The sequence below is a fragment of the Hyalella azteca genome, unplaced genomic scaffold, assembly GCF_000764305.2.
Source record: "Hyalella azteca isolate HAZT.00-mixed unplaced genomic scaffold, Hazt_2.0.2 contig6751, whole genome shotgun sequence".
Classification (NCBI taxonomy): Eukaryota; Metazoa; Arthropoda; class Malacostraca; order Amphipoda; family Hyalellidae; genus Hyalella; species Hyalella azteca.
The window spans coordinates 400,527-415,713 of NW_025936903.1; the positions used below are offsets into that span (position 1 = coordinate 400,527).

General features: G+C 39.8%; 1 protein-coding gene across 2 annotated transcripts; it reads right to left on the reverse strand.

Moving 5' to 3' along the window:
- Positions 1 to 5,228: 5,228 nt before the first annotated feature.
- Positions 5,229 to 14,895, reverse strand: LOC108666627. 2 transcript variants are annotated; one of them, XM_047880985.1, is made up of 9 exons: positions 14,787 to 14,895; positions 13,919 to 13,960; positions 12,949 to 13,050; positions 12,253 to 12,364; positions 11,386 to 11,526; positions 9,197 to 9,313; positions 8,394 to 8,507; positions 7,469 to 7,719; positions 5,229 to 7,205 (listed from the first exon to the last, which is right to left on the reverse strand). In XM_047880985.1, exons 1-9 carry the CDS (start codon positions 14,835 to 14,837, stop codon positions 7,116 to 7,118), a joined length of 1,020 nt encoding a protein of 339 aa, XP_047736941.1. In that variant the 5' UTR covers positions 14,838 to 14,895; the 3' UTR covers positions 5,229 to 7,115. The 2 variants fall into 2 exon arrangements, with proteins under 2 accessions (XP_047736941.1, XP_018009029.1); XM_018153540.1 differs by having other exon boundaries at positions 8,394 to 8,549.
- Positions 14,896 to 15,187: the final 292 nt, after the last annotated feature.

Sequence of the window (15,187 nt, forward strand, 5' to 3'; positions counted from 1 at the left end):
GGCCCAGCCGCGCGTGGGTCAACCTTGTATTAGAATAGAATAGGATAGAAGTGTCGGCGTTGAAAAAATAGGCCCATGGCCTGTTGCCGATTTTTGAACTTTTCGTGACTTGATTCACAAGGGATCCGGCTTTTGGAACCCGATCTTTCCATAGCTGACGATTGATTGAGATAGCTGCTGGACTCATAGCCTGGTCCGTAATTTGCTAGGCATTTTAAGACTAAACATATGCTCCTGCATAGCTTCGTCTAGTCTGTTTTTGAAGATGTTCATACTCGGAGCGTCAACGATGCTATCAGGGAGGCTGTTCCACATGTCGGTGACTCGAAGCGAGAAAAAATGTTGTCGCATGGATGTGTTTCAACGCTGTTTTTTAGTTTATAGCCGTGGCCCCTGGTGTTGGTTCTTGTTTCAAAGTCTAGTAATCCTTCTGGGACCTTGTATAAGCCATGAGTATACTTTTATACTTCAATGAGGTCCCCACGCAGACGTCGATAACTGAGGCTTGGAAGCTTCATAATCTTTAATCTTTCCTCATAGGACTTGCCTTTCAAGCCCGGAACTATCCTTGTTGCGCGTCTTTGAACACTCGCTACTAAATTTAAGGTGGATAACTTTACATTTGTCAGCGTTAAAACGCAGCTGCCACTTAATTATCAGCCCAGTCAACCAGCCTGTCAAGATCACCTTGCAACTGTACTTTTTGCGACGTATTCTTCACTGTATTATAAATTTTTGTGTCGTCAGCATACATCGAGCAAACGCTAGACACAGCTTCTGGCAGATCGTTTATAAACGCAACGAACACAGGCCCGAGAACGCTTCCTTGTGGCACGCCGCTGCGCACTGAAGCCATCAATACTGACATGTTGTCGTCTCCCTACTAGAAAATCTCTGATCCAATTGAGTACATTACTCTCAATTCCCAAAGACTGCAATTTCCGCAACAGCCGCTCATGTGGGACACTGTCAAATGCCTTGGCAAAATCGAGGTACACTGCTTCTACTGGCTCCCTTTCGTCCAGCAGGCGGGTCCATTCCTTCAGTCGCTTCAGAGTAGACAAAAGGTTAGTGGTGCAGGATCTCCCGGCAATAAAGCCATGTTGACAGTCTGATATGAGATTATTAGCAGTCAAATGATCTATCAAACGATCCATCACAACAGATTCCTCACAACAGATTACCTTGCAAAAGACACTTGTCAAACTGACAGGGCGATAGTTGCTCGGGCAGCTTTTGTCACCTTTTTTGAATAATAGTGTCACTTGAGCTTCTTTCCAGTCAGCCGGCAAGATCCCTTCGTTCAAAGTTTTTTGAAAAAATGACGTCAAAGGGCCGGCTTGGACAGTTGCTAACTCTTTGAGTAATCTGGGGTGGAAGCCGTCTGGTCCACATGACTTGTTTGGATTTACAGCGATAAGGCGCTTGAGAACCTCTTCTTCTTGTATTTGACTGGGCGCTCCTCAATAGCTGGAATACTGTTCAAGTCCTCTTCAGTGAATACGCTATTGAAAAACTGATTAAGAACGTTAGCCTTGCCCTCATCAGAGGATATCTTTCGTTGATCTACTTTCAAATAAGAAATACCTTCCTTTATCATGCACTTCGAGCTAGATGTTTTCACGACTTCGATTGTTGGGAAGGATTCTTCAGACTCCGCATAACATCGGTGACATGGCGGCACATAACTAATGACGTGCAGTGGTTGGCAGTAAATAACTAACGGCGTGCAGTGGTTGGCAGTACGTAACTAATGGCGTGCAATGGTTGGCAGTACATAACTAATGTCGTGCTGTGGTTGACAGTAAGTAAATATTTCTGAAATTATACAATGGCAGGACAAGGTCCACATCCATGTGGCAGGGTGGCCCAGTGGTTAAAGTTCAGAGTACCAAGATTGACGCACTAGAGAGGCGCGGGTTCGATCCCAGCTCTGTGCGACAGTTTCTGGTCAGAATCGGCAAGGAGGCCGGGCGGTTAAGCACAGCAGAATTGTAGCGAGTTCGAGACCGAGACCTCAAAATGCTGTGAATGTTCTGCGATGTTAAGAATCGGCGACAGGCCTACGGCCTAATAAACGCTGAAACCGCTATTATTATTATAAGATGAGGGGCATTGTCATGACAGAAGCGACTCATGCGGAAAGTCCATCATGTATAAAAATCTTTTAGTTCAAATTTTTTTGTTTCAATTTTTTAAGAGCCTTCCCTCATCGAAAAAAAACTAAATTTTAGATAAAGTGAACGAAATTCTCTCCTATTTCTCAAGGACTCGATTATAACCAATCAATCGTCACACACATGGCAAGAAGAAGTACGCAGTTGTCGGCCACAATTTTAGCTCCTGAACAAGCCTTGTAGCAAACGCTTTGTATAAACATGCTCAGCTATTGTCAGCCTCAGAGCTACAATGTTGCAGACCGCGCTAGAAACATCACAAGCCATATAAACGAATCTAATAGGCTCAATTTTCAACAGTTAAAGTTCAGAGTACTTATTTATTATTTATTACTCTATATTAAGTTACTTATTTATTTTCAGTTAATAATAGGTCTTTTCATATGTCGGTTATCGTCGACCTGAATGCATGCTATATGACATTTACATAAGTAATAAATGGTTATTAATGACTGATTCTGAAGCATTAATAAATTGTGAAGTATTAAGTAATTGGATCCATCCTTCCTTTCACATCACTCTCCGTCACTCTATTAACATCTTGAATTTTGTAGTAATATTTAAATCACATAAATTGCTGGGTTCAACGTTCCTTAATTAATCAGGTCAAGCCGGGTTACTAGCAACGGATCATGCTTCTTGTTTCTGATAGTGACTCGAAATTCCGAAATTAATATGAATACGAAGAAGAAATTTGGCAGTAACTCCTAAACTAAATTTTAGCGATTAAGGTGACAGTGTCTACTGTCGTTAGAACCGGATGACACAAACTCATATCAAGCCAGTCCTTGAATGAAACAATGAAAAATTACACTGGTCATAGTAACAATTTTAAGCCTACACTAACTCAAGCATACGCAATTGAATCTTGATCATAAGTACCAACGTATACACCTACGTACCTGTCAAACCTCCTGCGCTGGTATAACTGATTTCGACACGGAGTTCCGGAGGCCCAATAACGAGTTACCAAATTTATCACTTCGTTGGTATCACATTTACATAGTTCTAATGCTCTTTCATGCTCTTTCACGCCCACCGAAGGACTTTTATATTTACGACCACAGACGATTTAACGCCGTCTGTAGCCGACACGGGACTGACAAAGTCTAACTTCACAGCTTCTGTGCCATCCTACTTAGTATGGAGACAGCCAGCGGCAAAACTAATGGATTTTAGTCGCTTTCAGCTGTGAAAATGGAAGAATAATCTCTTGATTAGGTATACTTCTAAATAAAATTGAGTTTTGCAAATAAATCGCCGTACTGGTGAAGCAAAATTTGTGTTGAAGACGCGTCACTATCCTCATACATATATCTCTCAGCTAAAACGTACCCAGAATTGAGGCATTTTTGAAAAAAAAAATCTTGACATTTAGTTCTTGACTTCGTAAAGGTACAATCGAGTTATCAAGTACGGCCGCTGTATACGCGACATATAAGCTGCAGCCTTAAATATTTTAGCAATCCTCTCGCTGAGTTTGATGGAAAAAGTCTCGATATTTGCTTCAGGCCATTGTCAGTTTGGCATTGTTCCAGACGTTGCCCGATTTCAAATTATTTCTCAGTCGTTTGGTTGCTGCTAACTTAATCGTTCAGCAATAATTTGTAAGGAATATGTGATAGTATGCACGATGTATTATCATTTTGTTGTGCTGACGTAGTTTACATGTAAGTAAACAAATAACTCAAATTGCCTTAAACTTCATCAGATAATAATATGACGTGAGCCCTTATATAATATATATAATAACGGTTTCAACGTTTATTAGGCCGTAGCCCGTAGGCCTGTCGCCAATTCTTAACATTGCAGAACATTCACCGCATTTTGCGGTCTCGAACTCGCAACTCACTGCTACAATTCTGCTTTGCTTAACCGCCCGGCCTCCTTGCCGATTCTTACCAGAAACTGGCGCACAGAGCTGGGATCGAACCCTCGCCTCTCTGCGCCAATTCTGATACTCTGAACTTAAACCACTGGGCCACCCTGCCTATTGGCTGTACGCGCTGCGGTAGATGGAAAATAGGTACATTTTTATCGCCACGCTGCACTGGACGTTCATAATTCATTTTAAAGATGGATCTAGTGATCCTTAAATTGTCGCAGGTCGTCACGGCTGAATAAATTATTATATTTGACGTATTCATGCAAAGTGTATTAGCATGGAAAAGGGATTGTTTAACTATGAGAGAACTTGATGTAGTAAGTAAAGAAATTGAATCCCTGTAATGTATGATGCTCCTAAATTTCAAAGAACACTTTTTATTATATAGTTTCTTCATCACTATTATTGATGAAAATTTACAATGTATTCAGCCTCTCTATGATGTCCTAGACGTTTTTTAACGAGACTGAATTATTAATACTGATATATTCAATTGAGGAGTAATTGTTCTTATATGAACCAGATCGTTATCAGGACTGGCGAGAAAATGAAGACAATCCTTAAAAATTGACAGCTCATACAGTTGAATAATTATTTCTATTATTTTCTATTTTCAGGTTGTACTTCATATAATCCATGTGTACTACTTAATTTTGGCAGAGGGAACTCGGCATATTGGTTTTCCAACAAAATGGTTAATCTTTTGTATGAGTTTCGATTAATATATTCAAAAATATATTACTCGGAGTTATAGCGAAAATATCGAAAAGTTTGAGGATATTAGGGATTTGGGGGGCCACAAAACTTTTATTTCATTTGTTGTTTACCCGCAAAACAAATGTTTTCCGACCTCTTAACGCCTATAAGTCAAAGAGGATGATTTTGGGCACCAAAACTGTCATTAGGATTTAATGATATTGTCAGTGTATAACACCTAATTTTGACTCTATCCTATAGTGCTAAACCTAAAGTAACATGTAACCCGAACAACGCTGTAGTGCTACCTCGGCAGCTTTCTTCTAGGTTATTTAGTGTCACGATCGTTGTTCATCAGGACAAGTTAGGTGTCCGTGTTGAGGTGAAGTGACGACATCAACGCCCACTTGACGATGACGCCACGGCTTATTGAGGAGCTTAACGTTAAAGTAGGCGATAGAAACAACGTGTGAATGCAACACATTTACTGGGGAGCTGAATCAAATCTGAGACCGAAAACAACAACGGAGAAAACTAACAAGAGGTTGGAATATTAGTACAGCTTTGACTTGAACAAACGACAAAGTGGCGGGCAAAGCATGAGTACATAAGTAATGCCCGTCCTGATCCCCAATTATTGCCGCAAAGATGCCCCAATTAGGATTGAGTGTTTAGCCGTACAACTGATAATTGCAGGGTCGAGAATTCAGCAAGCGACGGAAGTTATCATGACAGATTAATAGATAAATTTCGGAGCTTCAATGTGTACATTCAGTTTCATTAGCAGCACGCAAATACAAAGATGAAACACATAAATTTCAACCTATCCTTAACACGACAAAATTTTAAGCACAGACAGGGCTAGAATTGCAGTAAATTTGAGAAGTATTTATACAATTGAAGAACAAATGATGCAGATCTGGTCAATTCAGCGAGTACCGGTTTTGTATCATCGACAAAAGGAAAATTCTAATTATGTGTTCTTCATTCCTCTGCCATAGTCGATTTGATTCTCCGGACAGATTTACTAAGGTTGTGGCAACGAAAGGTTTAATTGCACGGGCTCAGCGTCTCAACAGTTATTTTTTTTGAGCAAAAATGTGAATTCTGAGCTGCACAAAGTCGAAAAAAGTTCTTGATACAGCTGTAGAAACAGCAAAGATGCTTGGCATCACTACTGCGCCCAGATAAACAGCACTCGTGCATGGCATCACCACTTCACACAGCTCAAGTAACAGCACTCGTGCGTAGCATCACCACTTCACACAGCTAAAGTAACAGCACCCGTGCGTCACGGTGCGTGTCATCACCACTTCACACAGCTAAAGTAACAGCACTCGTGCGTGGCATCACCACTTCACACAGCTCAAGTAACAACATTCGTGCGTTGTTCACTGCGTCGTATGTGTCCAAAATATGGTAAAAAATTGAGTACAGCCCAGCGTCACCAACAACCCTCTGAACTGCTCATGCCACCACAGCGTTGCCTGTCTTCCTGACGCTGCCCTCAACCTTTCTAGAATCCTGTGTTGTCTTCAACCCTAAGTTTTGAGCAACCCGAAGTTGCTTCTACCCATCTTGCCTTGCAATCAAATTCATGACAGTTTACATGTGCCGTATAAATTAATTTCCCTTTTTAATTCCTACTGCTCCATACCCATGCCGTTCCCATGCTTATATGCAGGGTTTACTTCAAGCAACGAGGGGGCGCCAGGTGCCCCCAACGCTCAAAGATTGGCACCACCACCAAAAAACATACTATTTTGAAATTGATAAGCAACACTAGAATAATCATCTTTTTATTTTAAATATACTGGATTGGCAATATTAATAACTCACTATAATGAACTTCCCTGTTGCGGGCGTTGCTCTGAAGGATTTATGTCATGAGGAGCAATTGACGTAAGCGGTGTGTTAATTAAGAAAAATTCACACGTTCAAAAATATCAGGAAGGCCATGTGCACAAACATCCAAAACGCGTTGCACCACATTAAACGATGCCCATAATAAAACACTGTATCGAAAGCCTTGTTGAAGTTTTGCCTATGTCGCACTACGTCAAAATCAGAAGCAAAACCTATTAGTAGAAATTATCACCAATCATATCCAAAGACAGGAGAAAATTCTGGTTTTCTCTAAAATTAATTACGGAGGATAAAAATGGCGCCGAAACATCTCATTCCTCTGTCGGTTCAACAAAGCCTCGGCTACCTCGATCCCGTCCTGTCCCTCTTCTACAACGTATAATCCTAGTTGGACTGCAAATTTCTTATTGTATTTCTACACTCGGTACGATTATAACTCCGCGGTATTATGGAGTCTGAAGAGGGTTAACAGTCTACTCCCAAGCTCAGTCTTACAAAGTAAAAATGAAGAACCCCGCTTTGAACGTCTTCGCAGCCACAGTTCCTCGGATGGCGATAGTTATGTTGTAGAAGGAGCCGGGCTGAAAAACAATGCCAAAATAAATCAATTTAACAGTGACACTGATGGAGATCATATTTACTTTCGTGGCTTTTTGTCACGAGTCCACCAATGAGATGAAGATTAATTTGTGTGTACTCCTTTTAGACTTTGCAATCGTAATGTTTTGCTACTAGCAACAAATAGAGGAAAAAAACTCTCAAACGCAATTACATGTACATATTATGTATGAAAAACCCAGGTATAGTAATATGACCAGACGGTGAAACACTTTCAGGCACTAACTTTTAAAGGTTTGCACAAATCAAGGTTTTCGTTTGAATTTTTTTGAGCGCTCATCGTGTAGCCGTCACAGGACCCATCAGCACCAGCGAAAAGACCGGCACTTTGATATTCCCTTAGCTTAGCTGCCGTGAAGGTGACGCTGCAGTTGTAGGTATGACCGTCGGGGAAAGCCTTGCATCCAAACCCGGGGTGTGAGAACACCAAAATCTCTGTATTTTCAGCTAGTTGGATGGTGTTGCCGCATTCGTTTACTGTAAATTGAAGTTAAAAGGATGATCTCGCTGCAGCTGAGGAGTTAACAACGAACCAAGTCTTGATATAGCACCACGCATTTCAGTCCCCCATGTCTAAAGTTATTCCATAAATTGCCACACTCAGCAGGATGACCTCCTAATGCAGCTAGACGCAATGGACACGATCATTGATCAATATTGTAAAATCGACAAGAATTAAAGTTCCATCAAATCCTACTTCAAATGTAGTGGCTCGAAAATGATAAAAATAATAATAATAATAAATAATAATAAATAAAAAGGCTCACAACTCGCACGTCTTATGCATAATCTTATAAGTTACCGATAATCTCACAGATTACATAATTAATTCTAGTGACATTTGCTCCGGTTTCGTGGTGTCATGAGTTATGGTGACATCCAATAAAAATCTCTAATAACACTAACTCAAGATCTTGAAGAATTTATGGAAGCTATGAACATTCTCGACGATCATTGTATCGGTTGTTTCAAAAAGCCAAAGTTTCTGAACTTTAGTTCGAATACATGGGATTCTTGAATGACATATGTGAATTAATTGCTACCTATATTTCTCATTCTAATTTTCGCTACCAATATAACATCTGAGAAAACACCGTGGTTACTGGTTCATTCCCTTAACTAATCCAATGCACTGCGTCACCAAAACTCACGTATGTAATAAGTCAGCCGAGTTGTGTTGACGAGGACGGGCAGCCCGCATGGGGTGTCGGTGACGCAAGAAGCCACGTCCAAAGCGCCCGAATGAACAGCGATGTTGCCGCCTTCTTCTCGTGGGAAGACGTAAAAGTACTGGTGAATTGTGACCACTGTGGGGAACAGAAGCTATTAATAGTGAAGTTGTTAGTAAATCCTTTCACTATAAAAGTGATTTATTTGGGGTTTTACAGTGTAAGTTTAATTTACATTTCAAAATCGGAGGAGGAAAACCAATTATCTAGTATGAGAATAAACATTGATCAAATCGTACACTAAGAGAATCAATGCAATTATATTGGCTGTAACTGGAAAGTGCATGTCATATAAGCAATGAAGATGTCAGAAATGAAGCCATGTTGGCCTGTCGTGTTGGGCCTTCAATATTTATGATAATATTGAAGTTATTAATGACTGGTTGTATGACTAAAAGTTTTAACTTGTAAGATATATTCAGGCCATATTATAGCGATATAAATAACAATTTTATACATCAGGGGGCTACAACTTCTCTAAAACAGGCCTAATGACGCCACTGACATGTTACAATCTCTTGGAAGGAGATTGGACCGGTTCTCTGCCATAGTAATTGTGGTAGTGACGTGTGTAAATGTTGAATAGATAAAGTTCTAACCAAATTCAGTGACGAGATTCAACAGGGAAAATGGGACATGCCTTCTCCATACCTATCCCTTCCTTGCGACACGCGGCACGGCTAAAACTTTGCGTCAAACCCTAACTGGGGTAGAAGACATCTTACCGCTCTCAAAAGGTTGCATCAATGCAGAATTAGAAAACAAATCAGAGAAAAAGTTCACCAGCTGGTACTGCTTGAATTCAATATTTTCGACAGTAGTCTTGATGTAGGGAGCAGTGCCTGTTGGAATATACATGGGTGAACATCAATTTATTGTCATAGTCAAGCGAACTGTTGCAGAAGTTCATTGTTCATAAATAGACAAGTGAAGAAAAATTTACTGTCAGAGTTCAGTGAAATGTTAGTGAGCAGGGCCTGTTGGTATATCCAATAGGGAAAGTTATTTAACGGTTAATGTTAGTGGCATGATTGGTTTGGAGTTGACATGACGAATGCGCGTAATCGGGTTTACACGTTGGTATTTCGAAAGACCTTTCAGAACAAAGACTTCGCTAGTTATATAGGTAAAGAAATTATAGGTAAAGAATTTGCTTGCAACGACTGTAGGCTATACTTTCAAAACTCGCTCAGGTACACGTTTGCAGCCAAGTACACGTTGCGGGCAAATTTTCGTCTGTAATTGGTGGCTTGCCTTGAAAAGCCTTTAATAAATGATTGGTGGGTTTGGTTCGAAAAGCCAATTGGTTGCAGGCCTCTCTAGAGCAACGAACTCTCAACTGGTTTTGATAGAAGAGCCGCTGCTCCATTTCTAACTGGAAGAGCTGAGGGCTTGATTTTGAACGCACAGTGCAATTAAGGGGTTTTAGGAGTTCTATTACGTTTTTAGAACGATGCGATCGGCAAAATTAGGCTTTTTTAGTATCGATTTTACGAGTGATTGTCATTTTTGTAGATTTTTGCACGGAATACCATATCATTATCGTTACTATACCGTCCTTCGAAGTCCTAAAAAGCTTGGATGGAGCATTTGGAATTTTTGATTGTTGAATCATTCTAACTCTTAACAACTCTAACCGAACAGAGGGAAAACATTTGGAAGAACATCTAAGGTCCAGGAATGATAGCCATGGCGTTGGCACAGCGTCACAACACGCACTCGTCTACCATAACACGCTACCAAACGCAAAGATATGAACAAATAAGGACACGCACATTCACTTCTGCATGTGGCGGTAGATACAGTTGAACTTTCACACACGCTCACAGCACAGGCTCTGAATGATTTCTGTTGAAACTGGATGATATCTGTCGAAACATCACTAACACAAACTTAATACGTTACGTACATCACTTATGACGCTATTTTCCCTCTGCTCCAATGTTGGCAGGCAAACCCCGTTTAGAGCTCCAAATCGAGGGTTGAGTTCAAAAATAGTGCTAGTCACAGCCTCGCCTAACCTAACTCCTCAAAAGTTTTTTTTTTATTTTTTTTTATTTTTTTTATTTTTTTTTTTAGAAAAGGCCTTCCACACTCACCATTCCAACAAAAAAAGAATTGATTTTATTAATTAAAAACAGGGAATGGTTTCATGTCAATGATCAGGGCCCCGACCTTAACGCCTCTGATGGTGGCCTACACCGACTCCGAGGGTCACTGAGCTGTGACGCGAGCGAGGAGCATGATTAGTCCAAGAAGTTTGTTGGATGTGTTAGCTTGCGTTTCAACATGCTTAGAAAATTTCAGCTCCTTGTCGACATAAACTCCGAGATCTTTTTCCACACTAGACTTTTTAATCATTACTCTCTCGTTGCAACCATGTCTTCTGATAAATCTTGTAATGTGTAATATAATTTTAAATGTTACTAGATAATTAAACTATAAATTTGGTAAGAATTATATATTCCAATATACGTAGGGTGTGGGCATCCAACACAGTAGTTGTAGCCGTAGCTTTAACGCATCTCATGAAGCACTTGTACATCTTACTAGTTTACCTTATCGCTCCGTCATCACTTGCCATTTTTGCTCCTGACGTCCATTACGGTACGACGTGGGGACGCTGGACATATTTATCGCCATGCTATTAAACAATACTGACTGATTTAAACTGTACTTGCATTTCTTTCCCATACGTAATTGTATCTCTAACTTTTGCGGTCCTACTTGCAAATAATTTCAGATTGTGGCTGTGGCGTGAGACCCATGACTGTGCCTGTGACTCGTGTGAATTGAAGCCTTAGTCATAAAACGTGAAGACCACCGGCAGGATGGTTTGTAACCAACCCTAGGTTGGACAATGGATTTGAGCGGTAATGCTATTATTCACTCAGTTGATATCTCAGGGACTCACCGAAAGGTACAGTCGCGGGAGGTCCGTAAGAAATGCTGGAGTTCGCCAAATAAATGACTTTCTCGCCCACAAGACAGGAAGAAGGTTTGCTGTTGAATTTGTAAGTCGTACAGGCTCCATCAAACGCAAAGGCAGTCATATCTGGAAGAATAAAATTATTTTCGGGTAATTTTTTGCAGTTTACGGCAATGTGGTCGATTATTTACGTAGTTTATTATTTCAAGCAAACTGTTTCAGCGTAAGAACTATACACCACAAAATATCATACAACCACTGTCCTCAATCGCTGATTAATGTCCCCAATCTCTAAACTTGCGCTTCTTGATGGAAATCCCTGTGTTCTAAATTTTTACTGTAGAAAATAATTAGCCTATCTTTGTCCTCTGTTGGTGTGCCTCTACACTAAAATGCCAAGATTTTCGTCAGTCATGCAGGTGCCATGACTCAGATGATTTTTACAGATGACACTCCGTGCAATTCAAGTCGGCTGACAATTGCTAATATGCACAACAAACATAATGATTGGTTCTGTTAATTGTCAATGTAAATGTTCTCCATCCGAAAGTCGCGATTCGTGACCGCGTAGGATCGGTGATGTCGGCGGCTAACCACGGTCCGGTCAGGCTCGTCCGTAAACATACTGTAACTACGTCTTTATTGCAATCCTGCATGCTGCTGCCCATATTTTGATCATAGATCCAAGCATATTTCACCATTTAATATAGTTTGCGATAATTATTTAGTCCCATCCAAGTAAAGAAATCGCAACAACGGTGCAAATGCAGTGAGTGTCTGTCGGTTGCCTCGTCTCATCCTCCAATTGCGAAGGCGGACGCCTTCTTGAGAAACTAAAAACAGGATTCTCACCTGCCAAGGCGGACTTTCTCGCACACTGCACCACATCCGTCGCTGTGATCACTTGAGACGCATTAGTGACCCAAGCCAAATCGCTCGCCGTAATCGGAAAGCGTCGGTACGTCTGCAGGGAAGATACACGTTAGCGTCGGTTAGTCATATGGATGGACAAATATTAGCAGCAGTAAGTCTGATTGGTTGAGCATTTATTCCTGAAGGAAAGATACACGTTAGCGTCGGTACGTTTGAAGGAAGGACACCTGTTATCGTCGCAGTCGTCGGTATGTCTGAGTGAAGAACACACGTTAGCGTCGTCAGTATGTGTACCTTCTCATCTGACGTTTTCGTCGATATGTTTAGAGGAAGGACTCACTTTGCTCCACCTGTTAATCATTTATCAAGCCTCATAAAATATGCAAATCAGCGAATAGCTCGTGCATGAGCTGAATATACGAGTATTAACTCCATGCAAATGAGTGAATTTCAATAAACTGGTATGAAAAAGTGATGACATATGAACGACTCGAAAAATGATTCGCTACATCAAGAAGCAATATGCAAAATTTCGTGGAACTAAATCGGCAAGAGATAAAAAACTACGTCCACAAACATGTTTTCAGCTTGGCATTTAAAAAATATGTATAACCTGAAAGTAGTATATAATTTCCGCCGCAATGCTGAAAGTGTTTTTGTATTTGAATGGCTCACCACCATCGATTTTGGGCCCCGCATCGTCAGGGTCCTGAAGCGTACGGAAGTGGTAGTCGCCCGACAGCCCTGCAGACCAGACGAGCGTGAAGCCACGTTTACCTGCGGGTCAACATGGGTGCGTTACTCCAAAACGTTAAAAGTTAATAATTACGGATAAAGCTCTTATATTTATTGATGAAATGTTCAGCTTGCTTGTTCAAGGTTTATATAAGGCTCTGTATGGGCTCTGTGTTAAACTACGTAGATCACAGTTAGGGAATTAAAACACACTTTGTTGAAATAGCGATGAACTTCACTGTGGGTTACCCTGACACAATTTGGCCCGGCCAAAGAGCACAGACGTGTTATGCTTCTGAGGTGCAATTTATCAATTCGATGTTGCTGAATGCGAAGTATCAAAAGTAGTTATGTGAACCTGATCGTAAATCCAATCAAAGGTTTCCAAATAAATGATCGGATAGTTCAATCAATCAATATGTTCAATATGTTGTAAAAATACAGAACGGACCTATCAGCTCAATTTTTAATTGACTAAAACCTAAAAATATATCGTGTCTCAACTAGAACCAACAGAAACGCTTCGGAAAATTTTACAATTGTTCAAACTTTGCCCATAACTTTGCATTAAAAACTATGTACAAGAATATAAATTTTGATATACAAATGCCTATGAGGTAAATGCTTTAATCTTCTACTCTCACACATTACTGCTTGATCTCACTTTTGGATATGAAAAATAGTTTATTGAATTATTTATATGTTTAAGCGTACATGCATTGTTAAAAAAAAGATGCGACCATTTGGGGTCTAAAGAAACTTGAAGCCTAGCTGTAACATTTTTTCAAGCAAAAGTACACTTAATAAAAAAATAACTGCACAAATAAAAAATAACCGCACAAAGTTCACATTATGGACAAATGATAATGAAAGGAGCAATCAAAATATTGTAGCAGCTCACGGTACTCACGCTGTCGGGATACGATGCCATAGAGAGTCCAAAGCACAGCGCCTGCAACACAGAACAAGTTAAAATTAAACCAACGGAACAGCATCAGGAAAAATAAATAAAAGTAAATAACACTTACAGTACATAAGGCATTAGGAGAAGAAGTAATAACAACCATCTTCGGATGTATTCAAAATTGGGTTGCTGTCATCGAGGTTAGTTCAATCATCAGACCTACAAGAAGGTACGTAGCGCTTTTGGTGCAAAAAGATGCAGTAACCTTGCAATTAAAGTCAGGACATTTCGTGAGACTGGTAAATCGTAAATGCGAATCTCTATAAATTTTCAGTGCTCTTAAATTAACTGACACAGTTCATCTTTATTAATGAAGGGAATTTTTAAGATATTTATGCGTACAAAAAAACATGCACGATGTTTTTAAGAAAACTTTGTCATCATTTTTTAAAAGAATTATGTTTAAAAAAAATATTTCAGCCATTGGCAACTGAGTGACTTTCATGAATGTAAATTCATTGCAATTTGATTATAATTGAGGATCTCGCCACTGATAATATAAAAAAATTTTCCAAAATTACAATTTAAAAAAATGATGTTCGACTATGCATAATTGTCATAGGTTCTCTGATATCTGCTATTTGATGCTGACTGGTTTTGATTTTGAGGCTCGCATCCTGTGAACATTTCAACGCGGCCAAATCATATGTTATATACATTATTGCATTGAAGATAAATAATCGAAGCATGCACCGAAAATCCAATGTGTGCTTGCAAGTCATTCAATTGCCACGTAGCATAATAGATAAGTTTATCACTCCGTATATTTTGAGGATATGTCTCATGAACAAATATAAGTTGACCTCAGTCTCACCGAAGTGAAGAGGCCAGTGAGGATGTTCTTTATGCGAAGCTCCTTCATCATTTTGACTATAATGTTTCTCTTCACTTTCAACAACTTTCAAACAATGATGATGATCACTGTAAAAATCATTAGGTTCTGTATTACAATATACGTTATTTTACCACAGTTTACCTACACACCCAATCCTTACTACCGTTATACCAGTAAAGTACGACAACCATATTTGAAGAATGATGTCTTAATTTCTACAACGTATTTTTAGTTATTAGTTTATTTAAATTTCAAGACAACGAAGATCTGAACTAGGTTTACATATTTGATGTCATAAGATATGGTGTCTTCACATTTATAGGATGCTTCTGAGATTTAAGAACAATAAGAAATGTTGACGAAGCTCATCGAGACAAGTG

What these genes read in the sequence shown, in the direction of transcription:
- LOC108666627 (XM_018153540.1), bottom strand. Translation starts at nt 14,837, where the DNA reads ATGATGAAGGAGCTTCGCATAAAGAACATCCTCACTGGCCTCTTCACT. An exon ending in TCCCGCGACTGTACCTTTCG is followed by an intron (nt 9,314 to 11,385) that starts GTGAGTCCCTGA and finishes ATATTCCAACAG; the next exon opens with GCACTGCTCCCTACATCAAG. An exon ending in TCGGCTGACTTATTACATAC is followed by an intron (nt 7,720 to 8,393) that starts GTGAGTTTTGGT and finishes TTCAATTTACAG; the next exon opens with TAAACGAATGCGGCAACACC.